The 23,069-nt window shown below is 34.9% G+C and overlaps 1 protein-coding gene across 9 annotated transcripts in view; it reads right to left on the bottom strand.

Moving 5' to 3' along the window:
- The window catches only part of LOC121328851 (forkhead box protein P1-like), a 169,245-nt gene that overhangs the window by 64,514 nt on the left and 81,662 nt on the right, over positions 1-23,069 (bottom strand). For 8 of the 9 annotated variants that reach the window (XM_041273972.1, XM_041273969.1, XM_041273962.1 and 5 more), the window contains one exon: positions 20,267-20,448. In XM_041273972.1, the coding sequence (XP_041129906.1) occupies positions 20,267-20,437 (171 nt within the window). In that variant the 5' untranslated portion in view covers positions 20,438-20,448. Of the gene's footprint in view, positions 1-20,266; positions 20,449-23,069 lie in introns of those variants that run through there. The other variant, XM_041273971.1, reaches the window with a different exon arrangement.

Genomic DNA, 23,069 nt, shown 5'->3' with positions numbered 1-23,069 from the left:
GCCTAGAAGATTCACTATCTAATAGTGTGAGACTGTCGGAGTGAACAGAGTAAACATAGTCCCCCTTTGTGGTTCCCCTCCAGACTATGCCTGGTACCAGAGGCTGCCCTGCACACTGGAGAGGTCAGCTCAGCTATGCTAAACTGACAGGTTCATTTACAGAAGGCCAACACTTTGTTTGGATATTCTGGCCTTGCTCACCACCAGCTTAACAACAGATGGCAAGAAAACTTTATGCAGCAGAAGCCTGGACTGCAAACAACCACACACAACTGCCAACGTATGAAGTCTCCACATGCCGTAAGGAGCAAATAGTTTACACTACAGTGATACAATTACAACTTTAAAATCATAAAATAACTGCTGCGCTAAGAACACACTGCAGTTTTGCCTGCTTCGAGCTAGGATGTTAAAATGTTGAAAGTATACCACTCTCCGTGTCCTTGAAATATAGAAACGTGTTTAACGGAAAAGCTGCACTTCCGATTGTGCCTGCTGCAATTTCCTCACGTGCAGACAAACACTGACACCATCCCGACCACTTCAATACAGTCACCGCCAGGTTGTTTCTGTTTTACGATATTTCTTTAGTCCCCTCTAGGGGAGTTTTATTGCTAAGCTAATACTATACCAAAGGAACGGTCTTTGATTTATCAGTCTGAAACTCCAATGCCCCCCAGTGGATACTACAAAAAAGTTCAGGTCACCGAAAGCCATTTTCTGGTTGCCAATAGTGACCCGACAACTTGATTTTGGGAGACCCGTGCAACAAAGATACGCCACACAAATGCTTTACATGCAAGTTAAAGGCACAAAAAAAAAAAAAAAAAAAGGATTGCCAATTAAGAAGTCAAAAGAAAAACACCTTTTAATGAATAACATAATCTGTGTTTCAACTGATTAAGCAGGTAAGAGTAAATCGGTACATCTTGTATGATATTTTGCCACTAAGTAAAACATTCTGACATCCCTCAATTTGTTATGTCATATTTAAAAAATCAGGCCTTTGCGCTTCATACTAACAACTAACAAGATGCACAGATTTCTCATGGGTGGTTTTTGCATGGAGGTATTCTCATCTTAAAAGCACTACTGGTGCTCACAGACACAGACACACACACACACACGCACACACACAAAGCCAGTCTGTCTGATCGTAAAAAACACTTTCTATCACGATTCAATAAATGAGCAAATCTCTTTACCACAAAGGAATTTTAGGCACTACCTTTTCCCGGTTATTGAATGAGGATTGTGTTTATTACTCCTTTAGTGTGGTGTAAACTCATAAACACCATCCAGAAGTACAAGGAAAACTGACAACTAAATATTGTTTCCCTCATGAGCTGCTCTTCCAAGTCAATTACGCCTTTCAACTTCACAGGCATTGTATGATAAACTGGCACTAAAAATCATTCACATTAATACACCATTGTGCATCCGCTGCAAAAGGTAATTAACGAAGTAAATGACTCATAAGAATAGACATATTAGCTGCAAAATGAAAGGCAACTGCACTAGCACAGGGAAATATGTACCATTAAGATACTACATTTTCATATTCTTGCAATCAGCTCTAGTAGGCTGATGCTTATTTAATCCACTCCACTGCTAAGTCTATCAACAACTGCTTTTATCATTCTTCCCTGACTAAACATTATGCACAGACTTGCTAAAACCAATCTGCAGAAAGGAAAATGGGGGAGGTCCAGATTTAATGTTATTCATGTGACAGTAAATCTAAATATATGTTATCTATCCAAATATCTATCTATCCTTAAGCAAAAAAAATCTTTTTTTTTAAAAAAAAAATTATTTCACTAATGAGATGGCCAAAGGATGTTATTAATAAATCCTGACATTTACCAATTTTGGAATTGACTGAGAAAAATATTTTTTGGCTTTATTTGTACCTGTCTTGGTACAGGTCTTACAAAAAAAAAAAAAAACATAACAGTGGAAAGAGATGCTGCTCAGTTGGATATGATTACAGCTAGAAAAAAAAAAGATCTCAAAACCCATGAGTAGAGAGGGCATACTAGACAGAAGTATTAAAGAAATCACACTAAGTCGTCTTATTTTTCTGTACCTGGTGATACAAGAGACTGTTTTGTGTTATAAATGACAGACATCTGTAGAAGGCATTTGCCATCAATATGTAAAAATATGTATTGATTTCTTTAACCAATGTTATACATTTTTTTTTTAAACAAAATGTTCAGTATACATGTTTTACGTTTAAACTACTATTAACGTATACCTGTAATTTATAAAACAGTTTCCCATGTTTGTTCAGTTTCAACACATAAGGTGTTGCTGTTGAAAAACAAACAGTGATGTCCACATTGGTAACAAAGTTATTACTGCAATGTATGCTACTTTTAGAAAGTGAATATTCTGGCTGATCTTTGAAAACCGGATTAGAAATTTCTCAATTTTGAGTTGCAATATAGGTGTAGCACGGCTTGCAGTGAACTGTGAGCTCCCTGAGAGAAGTAAATCCAAGTGAGATAATGTAATTCAACATGATTGAAAAACTGCATCAGATTGCTTTTGTTATAAACTGGAATCACCACAACATTGGGTCGGAACGTGTATACGAGGTTAAGAATTATAGATATATATATCTAATATATTATATATATAATTATATAATATATATATATATATATATATATATAATATAGTTTTGCGTACACCCTGCACCCCAAAGCATAATGTCATTTTATGTCAGTATATATAGCGCCATTCATGTACAAGAAATCTAAGGTAGGGATTCCCAAACTCTGGGCCTTGGCCCACCTTACACAGTCCTGAGTGGCTAACTCGACTGGTGTACAACTCGACATTTTTGCTTATTCAATAACCATTGACAACGTTTGATTTCTGTGTAACTAAGTTGTTTATTATTGTTTTTGTTCATTGAGTTATACAGAAGTGCCTTTTGCTATTTAGACAGTGCAAGCCAATACCTAAAAGTATAGTCAACAGTTTGTGCACAATTTGTGGTTGGATTGTTTTCGTAAAAAAAAAATAAATAAATAACGCTGTAGTTACTTTATTAATTCTTATTTCAATTGAACTGTATGAGCTGTACCGAGTGTAGAGTAGCACAAAGGAAGCAAGGTCAAGAACTGGAAAGACTAGACAGACTTTGTGGATAGACATGGCGAGAATAGCAGCAGCAGAGTGGTATAGCATTAGTGTGAACTAATAAACCAAGGAATAAAATTTATGTGAACTGAGACCCACCTGTGCATCCGAATCTTCACTGCATGTTTACTAAAGAGTAAGGATATTACACCGAGTTTGTACAGTACTGTAATTGATTAAATACTGTAATACCGTAAACATGCGAGTTCTGTTACTTATATGCGTGTTAATGCCACGGCTCATTGCAAGGTAAAAAAAATGTTTGTAAATCCCTGATCTAAGGCACTGTTCAATCAGGATGGCAATGAAGAGTATGGGTTAAAGCTTAATAAAAAGTCTTCTGCCAACCTAAGGTATTATCATTGATTTTATCTTCCATTAAAACGCCTACATGTAACTTACTCTTTACAATGTATGAATGACCTTTAAAGAGTCCCCAAATAACTTTCAAAGTAGTGTGTTAGAAGTTAGTTGTTTTGGAAATATGAACATACTAACAGGACAGAACAGATTTGTCTACTGGATAACAAGACGAGTTGTTTGGGGTTCCACCCTTGCTTGACCTCACTGTGGCACACAAATGTCATTCCGCTACTCATCCAGATGGAAAATAAACTATATCTTTTCTCTCAATTGACAATAATGTACACATCGTTTCTCAGGTGACTGTCCCATTTCATTAGCAAAGGGCTAAAGTCATTATTTCAGAAAGACAAACCCCTCTCTACTTTGTAAAGTGTATTTTTAATATTATTATTATTATTTAGTCATTGAGCAAAGCGACTTACAGAGACTAGGGGGTGAGCTATGCATCAACAACTGCTGCTGCAGAGTCACTTACAGTATGACCTCGTTTTCCGTCTCATCCAAAGGATGGAGCACAAGCACAAGTGACTTGCTCAGGGTCACACACAGTTATACAGTTGCTGAGCAGGGATTAGGATCGGGGTGCTCCTAGTATCAAGCCCTTTTCTTTAACCACTGGATCACCAAGCCTGAAAACCCTAGGATGTTTTCTTTTACTATTAACGCTTTCATAACCTTTGCAGAATCCTCTCAATATCATCAGTCGTACCTCTAACATTACTAATGCTACTACTCATTAGTATCTCTTTCAGTAATTAGGCATTGTTTTTTTAATTTAGTATACAGATCCAAACAAGTTAAACATTCCATTCACATGCATGAATCCCAAGCAACACACACACACACACACACACACACACACACACATATATATATATATATATATATATATATATATATATATATATATATATATATATATATTTTTTTTTTTTTTTTTTTTTCTGGAATCTCATTATAATGCAGATATAACAAAACTGCACCAAGCAACCAGCACTGCAGGAATCAAGGGCATGCCTGTTTTTCACTGAGGTAACAGTAAATGACAGACCGTTGTTCAAGCCCATTAGCTGCTATGTGATAGAAGCACATCTCCTAGCACACCACCGGTGAAAAATTTTAGATCTCTTTAAATCTCTGAATTGCTGCATTAATTCTTTAGAACTGTGATCCCTCAACCAAGTCAAATTACCCCCATTAACTGTGCAAGAAAACTGCCTCAATAATAAGAAAAAAAAAAGGAGACAGTATTTATTACCAATAATCACCTAGTTAATAGGATGCAGCTTAAATTGATTTGTTGGCTAATTACATATAAAAAAAGAAATATAAAAAGTGTCATGTTTTCAAAGGGTTCTTTGTATTGATTTTCATTTTAATGTTTTAAAACATCCCCCCTATGTTTATGATTTATATTTTAGGAATACAGCAAGCGACAAATGTAACACCGGCAAGGTACCTTTATACAGTTTTACTGGGAGATTTATGTCCCTTGCTATTTGGATTCACTCACTTTCGTCTCTCTGTACAGTTCACAGTACAGTTTATTTGGGTCCAGAAGAGAAATGAAGAGAATATAACATCTCTACTACCGTGTCAAACAAGTATCGTCTATAGCTTCATCAAGAAAGCAACACTGAATCACCTGGCTCTTTCAAGTGAAGAAGTCAAGTTCATGGAAGTTTATTTAGTTTTTTGCTTAAAATCATAAACAGACTTACCCTCACAAACAGACGTCCTGGGTGTTGCGATTCATTGTTCGATTGTTTTTTAATTTTATGAGAATGTGTTTTATAGTGGAAGAACAGGGTAAAGTTAAATAGCCTTATGTTTTGTACTAATTATATATATCCCCACCTAAAAAAAAACTACATAAAAGAAAGCACAACTTCAAATGTATTCTTTAAAATTAAGAGCCATTATAATCGAAACTATTGTTTGTTTTAGTTACTTCCAGCTGCCTTTTTTTTTTTTTTTTTTTTACCACCAATTCCCCCCTGAATTTTACCATATCCCATTAAAGCAATTATGCTAAGTATTAAATAATATTTGAAATTGTACATGATATGATTGAGCACAGAAGTGTTAAAGTGCTCTGTGCTGAATGCACTTCTTTTATTTGCATGAAAAATGAAGGTTTACCTCAGATTAACCTTATTCGAATAATTTACATTTTAGATCTACAAGGCATGAAAACAAAAATAAACACCAAATGAAACTAATTGGAACCAACAGACAAATTCAGATGAAACTGTAAATCATCACAATAATTGATTGTGAAAGAAAAAAGAAAAAAAGCAGCCAATTGCAAAAATATAGATATGCACGGATAACAGATGTTTAGGATGATAGAGCATTTAGAGCCAGATTTAGATCAAATGTTACACTTTTTTTCAGGAAATTGGCCAACACTTTGTTCACCACAAGGTACATGATGCAACACCCAGCTGCAGGCAGATACTACCTTTATAAAGACATACTGTACATTTCAGAATCCAGTATTTCTTCATATAATTTTCACATATAGGCATACGCACAGGTTATGACAGAAAAAGTATATTTTTGTACTGGGATGTTGCTTGTTTTCTAAATATTTATTCTTCAACTTAAGCTAAGGCCTGCACATGGCAATGTCTCAACACAAACAAGACCAAGAGATCTATACAAGAAAGGCTTAAGTCAAATAACCTCTCGGTCACGGTGCACTTTTATTTTGCATACAGTAGTTTAAATAGTTTCCCTCTACCTTCAACACTTCTTTCCCTATACCTGTCGCTATACCCAGCCTTTTAATGATGCACAACTTCACTGACACAATTAACTCTCGGTACATTTAATTGCTCAAGTATTAATAGCAGCTTATGCTGCAATCTTTACTCTCCACAGTGCAAGCCTGCTGTTTCAGAAACAGGCATATCTTAATTAAACTTAGACAAAACCATATTAACCTAATTATTTTGGCCTTTTTGTTGACATACAAAATACTGACATAAATACAACTGTTGTATCATCTTGACTTTGCTGTTAACCTTTACATTTTTAATTTTATTTGTATTTAATTTAATAGTGAACAGCCAACAATAATGTCATAACAACCTTGGTTTAGTTCTGTTATTTCTAACCAAAAAGCTGAATGCCGTATTAAAAATAAGTTTTTATAAGCAGAATACAGTACTAATACAATATAATATGTTAATATAGCAGTAAATCAATAATTATAATCCTCCACTTATAATCACTGCACAAGGGAGTGGCAGCCAAGTGTTTAAAAACCCTTTCTGTTCGTTAAAGGTCTTGTGGTTTCCTTGCTTCCTTTTTTCAGGATGTTTAATTTTTCATGCAGTTAGGCCATTGGAGTAAATCTGACAAACAGCACAGGAAGAGATCGAGTATCAGAAAGCAACAGCAATATTTAATATATTGTGTTGTATTTAAAAAAAAATAACCATGCAAAATAAATTTTAAAAAAAGTGAAAACAAAAAGAACATGGATTTTAAAGCCTCAGTTATTATTAACCTTTTAATATTAGCTTTTTTTGGCCACATTATTTTTATACTTGAGTTCTGTATCATATCAGTAAACACAGAGTAACATCAATTAGAAAGAATCTGCCTTTGCAGGAAAGTGAGTGGAGACAATATAACCAAAGTAATATTTAATAACTTATTAACCCCAGTATTATCTCAACCACACCTGGATGTTACATGAGGAATTAATGATTCACTTCAGCCCAGTATCCTTATATTTGATTCACTGCGACACAGACAAGCTAAAAGCTTCATGAAAGAAGGAACAGTCAGCACCTGGAAGGAATCACTATACTTGAGGCTATGAGTATCAAATGATAAACTCCATATTGCAAAACAAAAGAAAATGTGCATGATGAATTATAAAGAAAGGTTGATACATTTATAAATGCATTTCAGCAGTTCTGCATAACCGTCAGCTGAAAAAACAGTTTGATTTGTTGGACTGGAGCCAAGAGTACACAGTCTGGTCCAAATGCTGTTTATAATTATTTTCTAAAGGCCTGTTTATCTAACATTCCTGAACATGATTATTCTATGTGTCATTACCAACATAATACAGGGTATAATACAAGAGCTTTTTTCAGTCTTTTAATATGTAACAATGAGGATTTTAGACTCACAATTAAAAGACACAAGATATTACAATTAAGAAATGCCAGACAAACACATTTTCGCAGCTAGTTCCATCTCAGTATGGATCCTCCTTTTTTCTGTTCCACATCTGTTTGAAATATGTAGCATACAACTGCGTTTCTGGCATCCGCTCAGGTGGTTAAAATAAAGGACAAACAGACTACTGTGTGTAAACTCTCCTCCAGCCATGTTTTTTTGTATTAACTCTGTGGCATAGCAAACACTGCTGCTACCTAGCTTCCAGTCTCCACAGAATTTCAAAGGAATTCTCCTATTTATTAATTCAAATGGCGCTGGGCAGACATGTTGAGACTTGTCTGTAATATGTAACCTCGCATTTTTTAATGCTGCAAAGAAAAGTGAAAAACAACTGGTGTTCTGCTGTTTAGATGCTCATTAAATTGTGTAAATTGCAAACTAAATAATGCATTAATTTATTTCTTTCTTTCCATAATTAAATACTGTACACGGCCAGTGAATGCAAGCCAAATGACCACAGGTGTCAGAGCCATGACCTTTTAAATGTATTTATTTCATTATTATTTTGTTTTATTTTTGTTAATATTTTGGAATTGTTTAAAAAAAAAAAAAAAAAAAAAATAGGCGTACAATAACGATAGCCCTCAGACAGACCCACAGACATCGAACAAGCACCGCGGGAGAAGAGAAGACAGACATGAGGGATAATCTTACATCAAGCCAGGCACAAGGAGGCCCCGATTCCCCATGGCCCTTTTTTCTATTTAACACAACACTCAACAGGATTTTGGTCAGTCTTAGCTCCGACGCTTTTACATAAAAAATACTAACCATGTCATGATTAAAAGCTTTCACATTTTTTTCTGCCTGGCAAGTGGAAATGCGAGATGGGTTTCTGTGCACTTTTAAGCAATCTATACCCCAACCCCAAGCTTTTCAAACTTACCACAAATCTTTTTCATTTTATAAATAAATAAATTTATAGTGCCCCCAAAACATAGTCATTAATATTTATTTATTTATATATTGTATACTTGAAGACATGACATGTTAAGAGCCTGCTACTGTCAGAATGAGTTTCACTGTCTTATGCTGTATACAAACACAACATTCCAATAACACACCTGAACAGACATCCCCTGAAACATAGCCATAAAACATTACCAGCATATTAAAGCCTTGTAATGTAGGTTTGATTTTCTTATCAAGCTAAAGTTATTTCTAAGACACTACTTCTAAGTTTCCTAAAATACCTTGCATAAAGACTGCAGTTCTCTGCTACTTGTTCTACATTCCCATCATGCCTCAGGGTGCTTTAGGGCTGCAATGCCCTCACTTGTGATTGTGTAGACGAGGCTGAAGTGTACAGAGTATTTACTGATCCAGTTATCTTGTCCTGTGACAGGCAGAATCAATCAATCACCAGGCTGACTTTACATTCCTGTATTCTAGGCACATCACTTCAGGATACGAGATCACAGTGTTATCCAGCCAAATTTGATCAACAAATGCAGTTCCTTTGTGCCACAGCAATCTCAGATGAAGATGTTATTATGTGGAACTGAGCAAAGTGATAAAGACAGTACAGAAAATGATAACTCCAGGTGGAACCTGCCAACTGCCTGGGTATCTTAAAGCCACGCTGTGCCTTTTCTGAGGGCAACCCGTTCTCATATACCAAGTAAATAAACATTAAAATGGCATTTACGCTCACTGTTTGTATCCACCTGGCTTTCAATTCCCAGCTTAACTGAAGACTAAGGCTATAAATATACACTACTTTCCTCAATTGCCATGCAAATAATGTCTCAAACTTAATTTACCTACATTTATATAAATGTAAAATATAACATTGCTAGCAGTAAAAATAGTATCTATACATTTACAAAAACAAATATAATCTAGGTATCTAAGCACTCTCTCAAAGGTTATGCAATTAGTATGCAATGATCAGAAAACAAATACTATAAATGTAGTCACACGTGCTGATAAGTCCATTTTAATTAACTGCATTAAGCCAATGATGGCGTAAAACGTGTTCACATATATTTCTAGAACAAACCTTGAGTAACCTGCTTCTTTTCTGTTGCCCTACAGATATTTTACATTATTCAATCCAAAAAACTATCTTTCTGATTCAAAGTTTCTTTTGCATTTAAATGTTTAATAAGGGCCTTTGGCTATCCATGGGCACAATTACTAGATATCTGCAGAGAGAAATTGAAAAATTAATCATACTTTCCATTTTGTACTTCTGTACTACACAGCAAATCAGACTAAAAGCTGGATTTTAGCTTCTTTTCAATTTGTAACTTGAACCTGTTAACAGTAACACAATGTACAAAAAGAACTCGCCAGTTTGCATTGCAATTTGGAACCTATACCATAAGATGTAAAACAAAAAATATTTTCCATTAACACCACATACACACAAAAATTATATATACTATTGTAATTTTAAATGCAATAAATACAAAATATAAACTATATTCATGGAATGCTAACTATCTTACTATCTATCTACATATCTGTACACCAACAAACAAAAAAACCCAATTCTAGAAAAGACAGGACAGTTGTGGTTTTATAAAGACTAAATGAAAGTAATTTTTGAAAGCTATATTGTACAGCAAACTGTACTGACATCAAAGGTATTATCTGCTTATTCTCATTGGCTCATATTTTCCCAAACTATTAAAAACACAGTTTACTTTCTGGAAAAACCTAGAAATTAAAAATAACTTTTTTGTTTTGTTTTTAATATAATGCTATACTATTTTCTGCAATACGCACAGTGAACGCAATGGTTAGTAGAATTACCTGTTCGTATAGCTGAGGTAATGCACTGGATATCTGCAGCTGCATTTCACTGTTTAGCTTGTATGTTTACAGTGTCTCCATCACAGTGAATTCTTGTCAGCTGTGCTCTAACACAATTCTTATGTTTAGCCTAGCAGTAAATGGATGTCGCTACCCCAGCATCATCTAAACAACTCTTAACATTTGCCCAGAAGCAGCTCTCTTTGTCCAGTCTGTCTTCTAATGGATGTCATCCAAGTCTAATCAAGCATAAAATGGTCATAAATATTTCTTTCTGGTAGATTTCACATTCACATTTCATGCAGGGCCATAATATTTTTTCTGCTACCTCCAGGGAGTACCTAATGCAGAAAACAGTTACTTATATTCAATTATACTATTATATTCTTTTGTAAGATGCAGAACATGTTCTCAGTTCAAAGTAACAGAAACAAGCATAAGGCGGTCTTATTTTTTGGTACAATGTACTACTTTGCAGACCAACCTATTACATCACCTCACCCAATACAAACAGCTCAAATAAAACACCCTTTAGAATAAAACAGTAGTCCCATTTACTTTGAAAAGGAACTCGACATAAACAAATTTGGACACTTATGGTATTGTTGTTCAACAAAGAGTACTTATTACTAAATATACTTTATAGTGGTTTAGATATTGCATTAAAAAAGGACTACTTTACAATGTGAATGAGGTGGTTCAGTTGGTATGGCTTATATACCATTGTAAATGCATCAATTTTATTTGACAAAATTCACCTACACTTCAACTATAAACCAAACATTTAAGCCCCATGATCTAAAGCCAAAGAAGAGCTTAAACTTCCTTTTTTAGTTTGGTCCGCTTGATATACTGCAAATAAAGCCATTTTTGTGTTTCACTGAGAATTCCTATATGTTCCAAGCCATTTTGCTTATTCTCTTTCATACACCAAGGTACAGTTTAGACCAACTCTCCATCAAAAACAGCATTTGATTACTGTTAGTCAAATAAGGCTTGCAGGGAAACCATTTGCATGCTTTGTGTGTGTATGCACACACGTGTATATGTGTGTGTGTGTGTGTGTGTGTGTGTGTGTGTGTGTGTGTGTGTGTGTGTGTTTATATGTTTGATGACACAGGAGACAACAGCTCCCAAATGCAACTTTTAATGTGTTAAAATCACACAGCTGTATCCCGGTTGCATCCCCACTATTGGTGTTCAAGTTAAATTGATGCCAAGCCAAAACAGCTTAACCAGATTAGTGCAAACTTCGAAGCAAGGCTAATAAAAACGCCCACTGGTCTCTAAACTTTAGAATAAATGAATTTCAAAAGCAGCACACAGTTCTGTCATTATCCCTCTTCAACAAAGCCTACATCATACAATGCCTGCAATTACTGGCAAAGTAAAAAAGCAAGAATAATAAATAGTAACAATAATACAGAAAGAGGGACTAGTAAAATTACTCGATTACAGATTTCTTGCAAGTTTAAAATTTAAAAAGAACATTTTACATTGCATTGCAGATTTACAAATTATTTAGTAGGTCAGTCAGTCAGTCCAAGAACCTTTCGCACTTAATACTGATTATGTCAGAGCTAACAACAGCCACTTATCAACATTTTCTCAGTACCCCATACGTATATGAACATCACTAGTTCTAACATGTTTCAAACTGTGTTTCTTGAAAATCATAGATAAGCCTGTCATCGTATGTCACGGGGTTAAAATAGTATACTTTTCAATGTTCATTCCTTGTTGGAGTGACAGAGTCAAGAAATGAAACAAACTCCCTCGGTTCTATTCAACAACCTTCATCACATTATGCTACCAAACAGCACAATCTTTTAGTACCATTTTAAAACATTAAGCAATATTCAAAAGGCACATTTTTTTCTCTATTCCTAAGGGAACAATATCTGAAGACAGCGTGCTAACAAATGCTTTGCAGTAAACAGGCATTTTTCCTTGTGTTGTTAGTACCTTTGAGTTCCAGCTCCCAGTTCTGTCATCCATGTCTCCTCTCTGCTTTGAAATTAAAGTACTGAATGAGCATTGACATCTATTATCCAGAGTGTGCATGTAGATTATAAATAAGAAATAAAAGCTACTTTCAGTGCACTGCTTTTGCATTTGCAAGCTGCCACCGCCTTTTCTTTGCTATCTTTTAAAACACCTAAGCATCAATACTTTTAAACCTGGCCTCTGGAGTTCCCTATAGAAGTCCTACATATGTGAAATGTACGTAAAAACAGGGATCAGAGCTTTATTGAAACAAGTAAGTGCTTTAATGGAAGAAGGTCCCAGTTTCAATTTCAATAGATCGTTTAACCCTTATCTGCCAGCGTCCTCTGGGCCCATTATATGTTAATTGGATCTACACTCCACTTGCATTGGAGGTGTTAACAAGCTCAGTCCATGAATATTAATTACCCTGAAGTTTTCTATGTAGGAAACACTTTTCAGATACATATTCATTTTATAAAGTTTTTAAGGCAGAGCTCTCATTAAAAATGCATAAGTCGCGTGCTTGAAATTTCTCCCACAAGTAATCTGTGCATCTTTAACAGTATCTCAATAAATTAGGTCAAATTGGCCAATATTAAAATTACAGCTGCTCCTAAAATGCCACAATTAATTGAGAAAAATAAATAACATACAAACCAAACTAATGTAATTTTCTTAATTTACATTCCTAACGTAGTTTTAGAAGTAGAAAGCATAATAACTTGCAATCTCAGTTAATGTGTGACCAGTGATTATCATTACTACACATCTTTATTTGTTACAACGGTGTCCTTTTTTTTCACTTGACAACTAAGTAAGCAGAGACTATATGGTCCTCTTGCCCACCCAATGTGTCGGTCAGGACATGGTTTACACATTGTGCGGCGACCCCTTCCCAACTAAAGTAGAGTCTTCTGACAGCAATATCAAAGTCTGAAGCTCTGCAGCCCAATCTGTTACAAAAAATGACTTGCAAAAGGAAGATGCTGTTTTTTTTAATGGCAGAGCATCAGGGATTGTATTTACACAACACATTACTCATGTCTGAGACACAGTTACAGGGGTGTCCTTGTTTTTCCACCTCTGTGTGGCTGGTACAGGCATCGGAATGGTTGGGGTTATACATGTCTAGTGTATGGCATGCTATAGTTATTTTAAATAAACAAAAATTGCAATTGAAAATACAAATTAAATATGTAAAAAAAATTAATTAAATTAAAAACTCATTACAAATATCCTTTGCTTTAGAATACTTTCAAGTTAAGCCACATAATACTGCAAATGCCACATACAAGAATGTTCCAAGCTTGCCACTCACAGCCAGCTATTCCAGGCACCTGGAGAAAGTTTACATTTCCTGTCTTCATGCTCTACATACTTACACATAATGGCAATCAAAGAAGATCCTGACAAGCAAGACAATACGCTTCCAGCCTTTCCTGATAATACTTAATGCTACCAGCACTTCTAGCAGACAAGCAAAAAAAGAAAAAAAACATGCACATACTACATACTGCGGCCCATACTCACTAAATAGTGCAAGTCTAGTATATATAAATAAATATATAAATAAATCTGGGAAACTCTTGTAAAGACATTTTACTGTTTCTCATGTTCTGGCCGAGATATTTTCTAACTTCCATACCTTTACAAAATCACTACCGGCTCCATCATCAACAATGCTTTTCTGTCATTTGAAAGTTGTCCTGAACATGCTGTACATTACCAAAATTGTTTTATCTTTACAAAACACCAATACTGTGTTCACACCTACAAGTCTGACCACAGCTGACTTTGTTATTATACCCAAAGACCTACTTAAAGTTATAATTAAAATCGATACTTAAAGGTAGCATACAGTCAAAGGCTGTAGCTTCAGTCTTGGCTGCGGTAGAAGGAGGAATTACTTATTATTTTTTTGATTAAGACAATTATTATTATTATTTTTTTAACCTTAATGAGTGCATGGGAGTACACGTTATCGTAACAAGTAGTGTGTTATTGTATACAAGTATTCAGGGCATGTTTTATGTAAACACAGGGGTTAATACAGTATGGAAGTACATGTCGTAGACTATGCTATACTGTATGAATTTTGACAGGAAAAGACAACTGAAAAATCTAAAAATGAAAAGCCTCTGATCCATTCGGTCTCCTGCCTACAGTAATGCATGCTTTGCTTGACCACAACTGCTAGTGCTGATTATGCATCCTGCTCCCGAGACGATGGTAAAAATGGCAAGTGTAAGTGTGATATAAGAAAGCTAATCTATGAATAAGTTACAACAATGTGTTTTCTATCTTCAATGTCCTAACCCCTAAAAAGAAGACAGGCCACCTGAGAATAAGATCCTTGTGTATCTATCCTGTTAAAATACATTTGAACATAAGGTTTAAAAGGGATGTGGGGTTTACAGGTATCCCAACAAAGAAACCATAAACAGGCAGAATTTTCTAGAATAAACTATGATCTCTTGTTTCTGGAAACGGCTCTACAAAGCTGAAGCAATGAGTATCCAGGCATTGCTAAAGTAATACTTTTAAAGATAGCTGTGTAGGCTTGACACAATGACAAATCAAACACCTTGTTTCCATCCTGAGTTTGACTGACAAGCTGTGAAACACAGACAATTTTTTATTATTATTTTTTGATACTGCTACTTTTTAAATTTAATTTCCACATGTATTATTAATCAGGCCACACATCAATTGCCGGAATCATGAAACAAATCAGATACAAATTCAACCCGCAATAAAACTGTCATCTGTCCTAGTATAAAGACAGATGTTGTAAATTGTGTGATAACATAATTAATCTGTACCGAGATGGATTCCATAAAACCTTTTAAATTGGAATCATTTTAACAATAAAACAATTAGTGCAATATTGCGCAGTATCATAACACTAAACATTTTGAATCTCACTGATTTGCCAAAGACCTTTGTAACTTATGTTTAGAAGTTCCTTGCATAAACTGACGGGTGTTAAATGTTATACCACTACTTTTTTTTTTTTTACACAACTTGAGAAACAAAGCCAGTGTATGATTTGTGTTGGTATTTAATGGTATGTGCTGGTTTAGCTGCATTTCAAAGGCAAAGAACATTTCAGAGATGTGTTAAATAAATATATAAATAAATAAAAACTTAAAAATTTTTTTTTTTTTTTTTATCTCTGTCAAGACCCGCACACCTAAAGTGACCACTTATATATTTATATATTTCTCACTGAAAACTTCCTTAATATACATTTTTGAAGATTACCCATCTAAAAAGATCAGTTTTTCAGTCCTTTAATAATAGATGGGATTGACTTTACATAAGTGCATTTTTTTTATAACAATTTTTAATTCTGTACTGCAAAAATAATAGCACTCTGTTCATTATCTCACAAAAATGCAAATCAGTTCTACCTTTAAAAGACATCTCATATCATTTTCAAACCAGTTTCCTGTTGCAATTACTGTACTATTATTTCCAAACAAATTACACTGAAAGCATTAAATGTGTTCATGTTTGTGCTTGTTATACTCAAAAGCAATAATGAATTCAATGCACTTTTCACATTAAAGTTGGGCATTTTTAACTGCTGGCTCCTGTTACTCTAAACTGGTGTGAGGGTGAACTGCTCTGGGCTTAAGTGTGCAAGTGTGTGAACACAATAATACTAGGTGGTGTTTGCAGTGCAGGGGTATTAGATATTTTCTGCAAGGATCCTGTAGCGGGTTCTCAGTTTGGCTCAGATATTAGCTTAAATTTAATTAAAATCATTCTAAATGTTGCTTCGCAGGCCAGACACCAGCATCTTACCTAAAACATCAAACAAAGGGCAGACCTTTTCAGTGTTGAATTAGAATAATAACCAGAATGTCCTGTATGCTGTGCCAGCTTGATATGCGATAATGTGGCTGTAAAGACAGCAACCAGAAAAAAGGCATACCACTGCTTCAGCAAAGTGTTTTCAGCTTGTGTTTCCTTAAATAGTCACAGATAAAATGTATGTTTACATGTTGTCTAACATATGTTGTATTTACTTGAATTAACATGACATTATATTATGCAATATGCCTGGGCAAGTTCATTAAACAATGCCCAGTACTGAAATTGTGGATCAGAACGATAAAAAAAAAAAAAAAAAGTATTAATTAAATTCAGAAAAAAAACAAGCATAAGCATGGAGAAGAGGAAAACATGTCGAGAGCTGTTCTTTCATTCAACATACCAGCATTATGCCCCCACACACTGCTAAAGAAACCTTGTAGCCTTTTTTATCATGTAATCGTAAAAACAGTACATAAGTGTAGACGGTTTCCAAACCATCAGTGTGTTATAGGTTTACATATATCCAACATTCAAATATTTTGTCAGGTTTTATCGTGCCAGTCGTGATAACCAGCATTTGTTCAAAACTTTTTTTTCTTCTTACAAGAACACTGATCTGAGAGTGTCAAAAAAAAAAAAAAAAAAAAAAAAAAAATACAAAAACCCCCAAAAACTGTACAATCTGTGCATCTTATCTGTGACCAAATTATAATTGCACTACATGTTTCACATGTCTTTATTGTCAGGGTTACTGTTGAAAGATCAACAACAAAACACCAATACCACAAATCTCTAGCGATTGCAGAAACGTACCTTTCTCTTTAAATCACAATTCAAATCTTCAGTTCCTCATGAAAACTAGACTCAGTTGTTTAATACTGCAACACATAATTCAGAATCAACTGCATTTTTAATTCACTGGTAATTAACTGTGCTCACTGCCCAAATACATATGTGATGACCCTAGTAACAATGGCATTACTTCAATATAGCCTGAATGTTCTTTTTCTAAACCGCAAGAATATATGTTGGAAAATAGATATTCCAGTCCTAACACAGCCAGAAGAACACAAACAACAGCCAACGACTTTGACTGAGCAAGATAAACTACATAGGCAAGTGCTCATGGCAGCCTTTGGGCCTTATAACTTATTTTCCACCCCATTGTTTCCTGTTACATGTTAATGAATGTTATAAGCTGCTAAGGTTTTCATTATTTGCAAAGCAAAATCTCAAAGGCAATACTTTCAACCATGTAAACCTCCTTGACATTGCGCCAAATTAACCATTTCCAATGTCAAAATAAACACAAAACATTGTATAAAAAAGCTGCAAACAACAAACAAAATGGATTTATATAGTTCTATTATAAATTAAATCTACAGATAAAACATTGAGGTAACACTGTACTACAAGAAAATCAAACACTTTGGCTAATGCATTCGTCAATGTGAACTTTTGATTAAGTGGATAGACAAAGATAAAATACTTAAGATTACACCAGACCATTGTCCTTGGATAAACCAGAAATCTTCCGGTTTTCTGCAAACTGCTGATATGTCCATAGTCACAGAAATTAAACAGATCTCCACCCTTGCACAGTGAGAGTGAACAGCATGCTGGGTCATTTTCTGGAGTGTTGCTGTACCTGTATGACTGATAACAGATTGCACACCTGAACATCCTCACCTTGAGCTTTCCTTTGGTATGATCACCTCCAAAACAGACAGGTGTCTAGAGCACCAAACACAACCCACATACAGCAATTCATTCAACGCCATCATGAGTTATAGTGAAAGAAAGAAGGCTGAGAAAATGGTATATAAAATACATGAATTACTTGTTAAACTGCAACGTAAAAGATGCATAGCAAAGTTGGTTACCAACTGTTTCTATTGCTAGGTCTTGCAGCATAGGTGTTGACTACGAGGTTCATGTTTCTATTTGGTTAACCTGTCTTTCATTTTGCCAGGAGCCTTGCTGTGATGCCTATGTATTGCACATGTGGTGATGTAAAGATACCGAGCAGTAATGCATTAAAATATTCTTTACACAAAGATGGTCAGGTGAACCAATACAACTATTTTGAAGTAGTTTGTCAATTTACAATACAACTTGTTATGTGTTGTAAAGGCAACCATTCATGTTTGAAAATAAAACCCAACTGATGTTTGTTTTTACAATTTTTTTTTCATATTGAGAACAACAATGCAAATACCAAGTAATTTCAGTATCAGTGAGTCATGATGGAATGTCATGAAGTAAAATCATCAAAACATACATAACCTTTATGATCTAAAATACACTTGTACAAATGGGGTTCAATAATAAAACACAGGCCAATAAGAAGTGAAGAATGCACAGACACAGGAATGGGTCAACCTGGTTTAAAGGTGTCTGATTCACACCAGTCATTCAGAGAATATATTTATTATTTTACTTAAATGTCTTAGGTGGCACCATGTAAAGCTTGGTGATACAATATAACAATATTCTTATCATCGAAAACTAATACAGTTTTATATGCAGTTCTATTTTAGACGAAGAAAAAAAAATCTCTTGGTGTCAACTGCACATCTAACATATTTCACTATTCTCCTTCTCGTCTTCTGCCCCACATTAATCAAAAGCTGTAACCCCTGTTGTCTTTGCACAGCAAATCAGAATGTGCCCCTGGCAAAGAATGAAGGAAAAGTCAACAGGAATTAAGTTTCAGTGCAACTGTTTACTCAACTGTGGCCTGCAGTTATTGAAATTGTATCCATGGTTTTGTGTGACTGCTGTGGTAATGAATTCAGTATGGCTGTGATTCTCTCACTGACGACATGCTTATTTCAAGTAAAAACCTGCACTTTGGGACTGACTGAGGCAACTGGAGTCTGCAGCAATTGAAACAGATTTCTTTAAGTGCTTCAAATATGCCAGCTTTCAACTGCAAGTGCTGGGTGGGGCTTCCTGGATTTGGGAGTTGCCTCGCCTCAGGGAGAAAAGAGAATACCTGGCCCCATGTTAGAGAGCCTCCTGAAGAACAGGTAACCACATTGTTTCTGTTTACTGCACCCGTACCCTTGAGGAAAGCATCTACATTATGAGTAGGGACAGATTACTGGTAATTGGGCCGAGCTTCAAACTTTTCAAGGAAGCAATGTGTGAATATTTTAAAACTAGCTGGAAACCACTCAGAGCATTCAATTCACAGCCTTCATTCAAGTTGTCTGTTTTTTTTTTTTTTTTTTCTTCTTTTAAATAACTATTCCTGTCATTAAACAAATGTGGAGCACATGTTGCACCAACGCCCCCTACAGCAGTGTTGGTTTCTTAACACAGCGTCACTGATTATGTTTCAAAGACAATTTAATTCAAGAGACCAAATGGCAAATTTGCTTTAGTGTAAAGTTCACGTCACTAATTAAATTAATTGCACAACATACAACCCTTAATAAGAAATGCAAAATGCATGAATTACCCTTTTCAGACATAAGACATGCCAAAGACAACTAAAACCAGGCTGATCCATTCAAACACAGGCTGCTTATATGTGCAGTCTATTGCACACACATACCACTGACACCCCTATTACTAGGCAGTCTATTGCACACACATACCACTGACACCCCTATTACTAGGCAGTCTATTGCACACACATACCACTGACACCCATATAACTAGCTTGTTTGTTTTATTTAATCTGTTAAATGTTCAAATGTTTTGGGCTTCACAAATAATGAGATAACCATAATTCACTCAGCTTCATTAATGGGACACATACGACTTGTATATCACATGGGGGAAGTCATATAAATCACATATTAACTAAATACTATAGAAAAACCAACTAATTGCAACAATTAGAAGCAAAGTATAAGACTTTGTGTAAATGACCTGTACATACACAGTTTTGCATCGGACAAATAGAAAATGTGATTTGTTCAACAGTAACGAGGCTATATCTCAAGTCTGGTAAATGATGTACCTGATGTTGCTGCAGATGCACTAAATCAGCTGCTGAGACTTCAAGAGAAGGGGTCTCACCATTCGATCTCACTTCCCTTAAGCTGCAGTCTGTAAAGGGGTTGCCACTGCTTGCGCCGTTCTGACTGGCCGAACCGTTACTTGTCGCCTCAGATCCAGATTCTTGCATCATGATTTAAAAACCTGAAATGAAATTGAAAAGCAGCTGTTAAAACAGTTGCTGTGTATATGGAGACATGCCTTCTTTACACTTTTTTTGCCAAACTGTAAACACGTGTCATTTCCTTCCACACAACGTCTTTTATTACAAGTTTCCCTACTAGTTTATGCTTGCACATTTGTTGTGTTTGTTTGTTTGCAGTGGTATCTTTATATAACATATAACAACGTCTTATTGCATTTTCCATAAAACACAAGCCCAACTGATTCTGAACACTTCTTCTAATTTACACCACAACGCACCAAAAGATTAGATTCAGTTTCATACTTGCGCAAGTTTTGATTAAACCTTTTTATAGAACAGTATATCTCAAGCTATAACCTTGATAACACAACCTGCAAAGAAAGCACAAACACAAGCTGTTTACCACACAATACAATGTTGAAATGACTTTCATGTCCAAATGAGGATTTTTACATGTCGTAGGTCCAAAATCACAGTAGGATGAATTTTTAATGAGAAGTAGGGTGGATGAGTCTGCAACTTATGAATCACCAAGACAGCCTTATTTCAAAACCAGAACTCATTAATTAATTAAAACAGTTTTGTTTTTTTCCTGCATCCAAAAGAAATCTTTCCTTATTGCACACAGAGTAACCTGACTTTCAAGGTCTTCTCTTGACCTATAAGGCTACAAAGTCTGGCACTTCCGTACTTAAAGGACTTGTTACTGCCCAGCCCTACTCCCCTGTCGTTCTTTAGCCCTGATGAGTTAGGTACCCTGACAAAGATACATCCACAAAGTGATGGGGCTTTAAACTGCTATGCCTAAAATGAAGAAAACACTTAATGACATGTATCTTTAATATGGCCTTTTCTAATTAATTAGTCTGTCAGTTACTGCTAATTACTGTTTCTTTTTTTTTTTTTTTTTTTTTAGTAAACTGGCGCTTGTACAGTGAGGTTCTTGTGAAAAGGCGCTATGTATGTGTGTGTGTGTGTGTGTGTATATATATAGGGGTTGTATGGTCTATAAAAAACAAAAAAATAAATAAATAAAACATTGAAGCCATGACCAAGGAGTTCTAAGGGGGCTTATATGATCATGATATTGGCACATCTGAGGTCGTCTGTCCGCAGTGTTTGTTGCCAAGAACTCCCTGTGGCATATAACTGTAAATGGTAGTCTGATTGTTTTGTTTGAGAAAACCTGGTTTGTTTAAGGGATTTTATTATTTTATTTTTTGGGGGGTGGGGGTTGTTATGTATAGACAGAGATGTGGATCCTTACTCTAAGGCAGTTAACGAAGGCTGACCAAGTCAGCCAGAAGTAAATTAACTTGGCTTATCAATTATTTATATGAAACAGAATAAATGCCCTTAAAACACTGGGCCTAATCATGAAAGGAGGTGAAAATTGAACTAAATGCAGATTTATAACATTGCATTTCATTCTTCTGCTATAAGGAGCTAAAGGCTAAAGTGTCTTGCGGTTAAGTATCAAAGTTCTCTGAAACAAATTTCACACACCTTCACCTTTCTCTGTCCATTAGTCCATAAAAAAGCATTTGAAAAGGGTTCTGTATGGTATATCTTCATATTACTATGAGGTTTACCTTAAGGGAGTGCTCCCAACCCAACCTCTTTCTGCTGACTGTCGGTTCAGCATATGTCAGGTGTGTGCAAACAAATAGAAACAAGCTAATAATAATAATAATAAAAATATAAAAAAATAATACAAAATAAAAAAAAAACACAAAACACACACACACACACACACACACACACACAACTGCTTTGGTCTGAAATATCGATTTTGATTCCTATTTTGGCACCACAGTTCCCAAAAAGGTGATTACCTCCAATACTTTGTTTTTCTGTCTGGCTAGACAACAATTTGTATTAAGTAATACTGTAAGTGGCACCAAATAAAATAAGCCAGTTATAAAATATAAAAAGGATAATGCCTTTAAAATAAATAATATTTTCCATTAACTGATTTATCCAGGCACAGTATATTTTACTTCATAATGCAATATCAAGCTCAAAATCAGTAAGCACACAATGTTACTAACCCCGTTCAATAATAATAATAATAATAATAATAAAATAATAATAATAATAATAATAATAATAATATAAAATTAACACACTGGCTATTATGCATGCACTGTCATTTTATGCTAAATTTTCATAATTATAACAGAAAGGCAGACATTTTCTAATGCATGGCATCTCCAAAAGTAATCAAGAGAATGAGCCTGAGGGCTATTTTAATGTATGCAAAACTAGTGACCCACAATAAGAGTGAAAGGCTACAATGAATGCAAAGTAATGCACACATGCTAAGGAACCTCTCTGATGAGGGACGGCTAAAATTAACATCCAATTAATTTTCGAATTGACAAACAAATGAAACCCATAAATCTACTTTCTCATTAATTTTACCATGGAATAATTCAAACCTGCAATATCACGACCAAAAAAAAAAAAAAAAACGTGCATTATCCATCATAAATATCAAAAAGATAGCACTAAAAAAGCATAAATTATGTATAAAACCTGTTGGTAAAAATGATAAATGTTTTATCAGTTTTATTGCATATTGTGTGTTTCAGCATTATCAGAGTGCAGAATTATTAAA

This window comes from Polyodon spathula, chromosome 16 (genome assembly GCF_017654505.1).
Source record: "Polyodon spathula isolate WHYD16114869_AA chromosome 16, ASM1765450v1, whole genome shotgun sequence".
Taxonomy (NCBI): domain Eukaryota; kingdom Metazoa; phylum Chordata; class Actinopteri; order Acipenseriformes; family Polyodontidae; genus Polyodon; species Polyodon spathula.
Note: the sequence above shows the minus strand (reverse complement) of the source record. Positions and strands in the feature narration are given on the sequence as shown.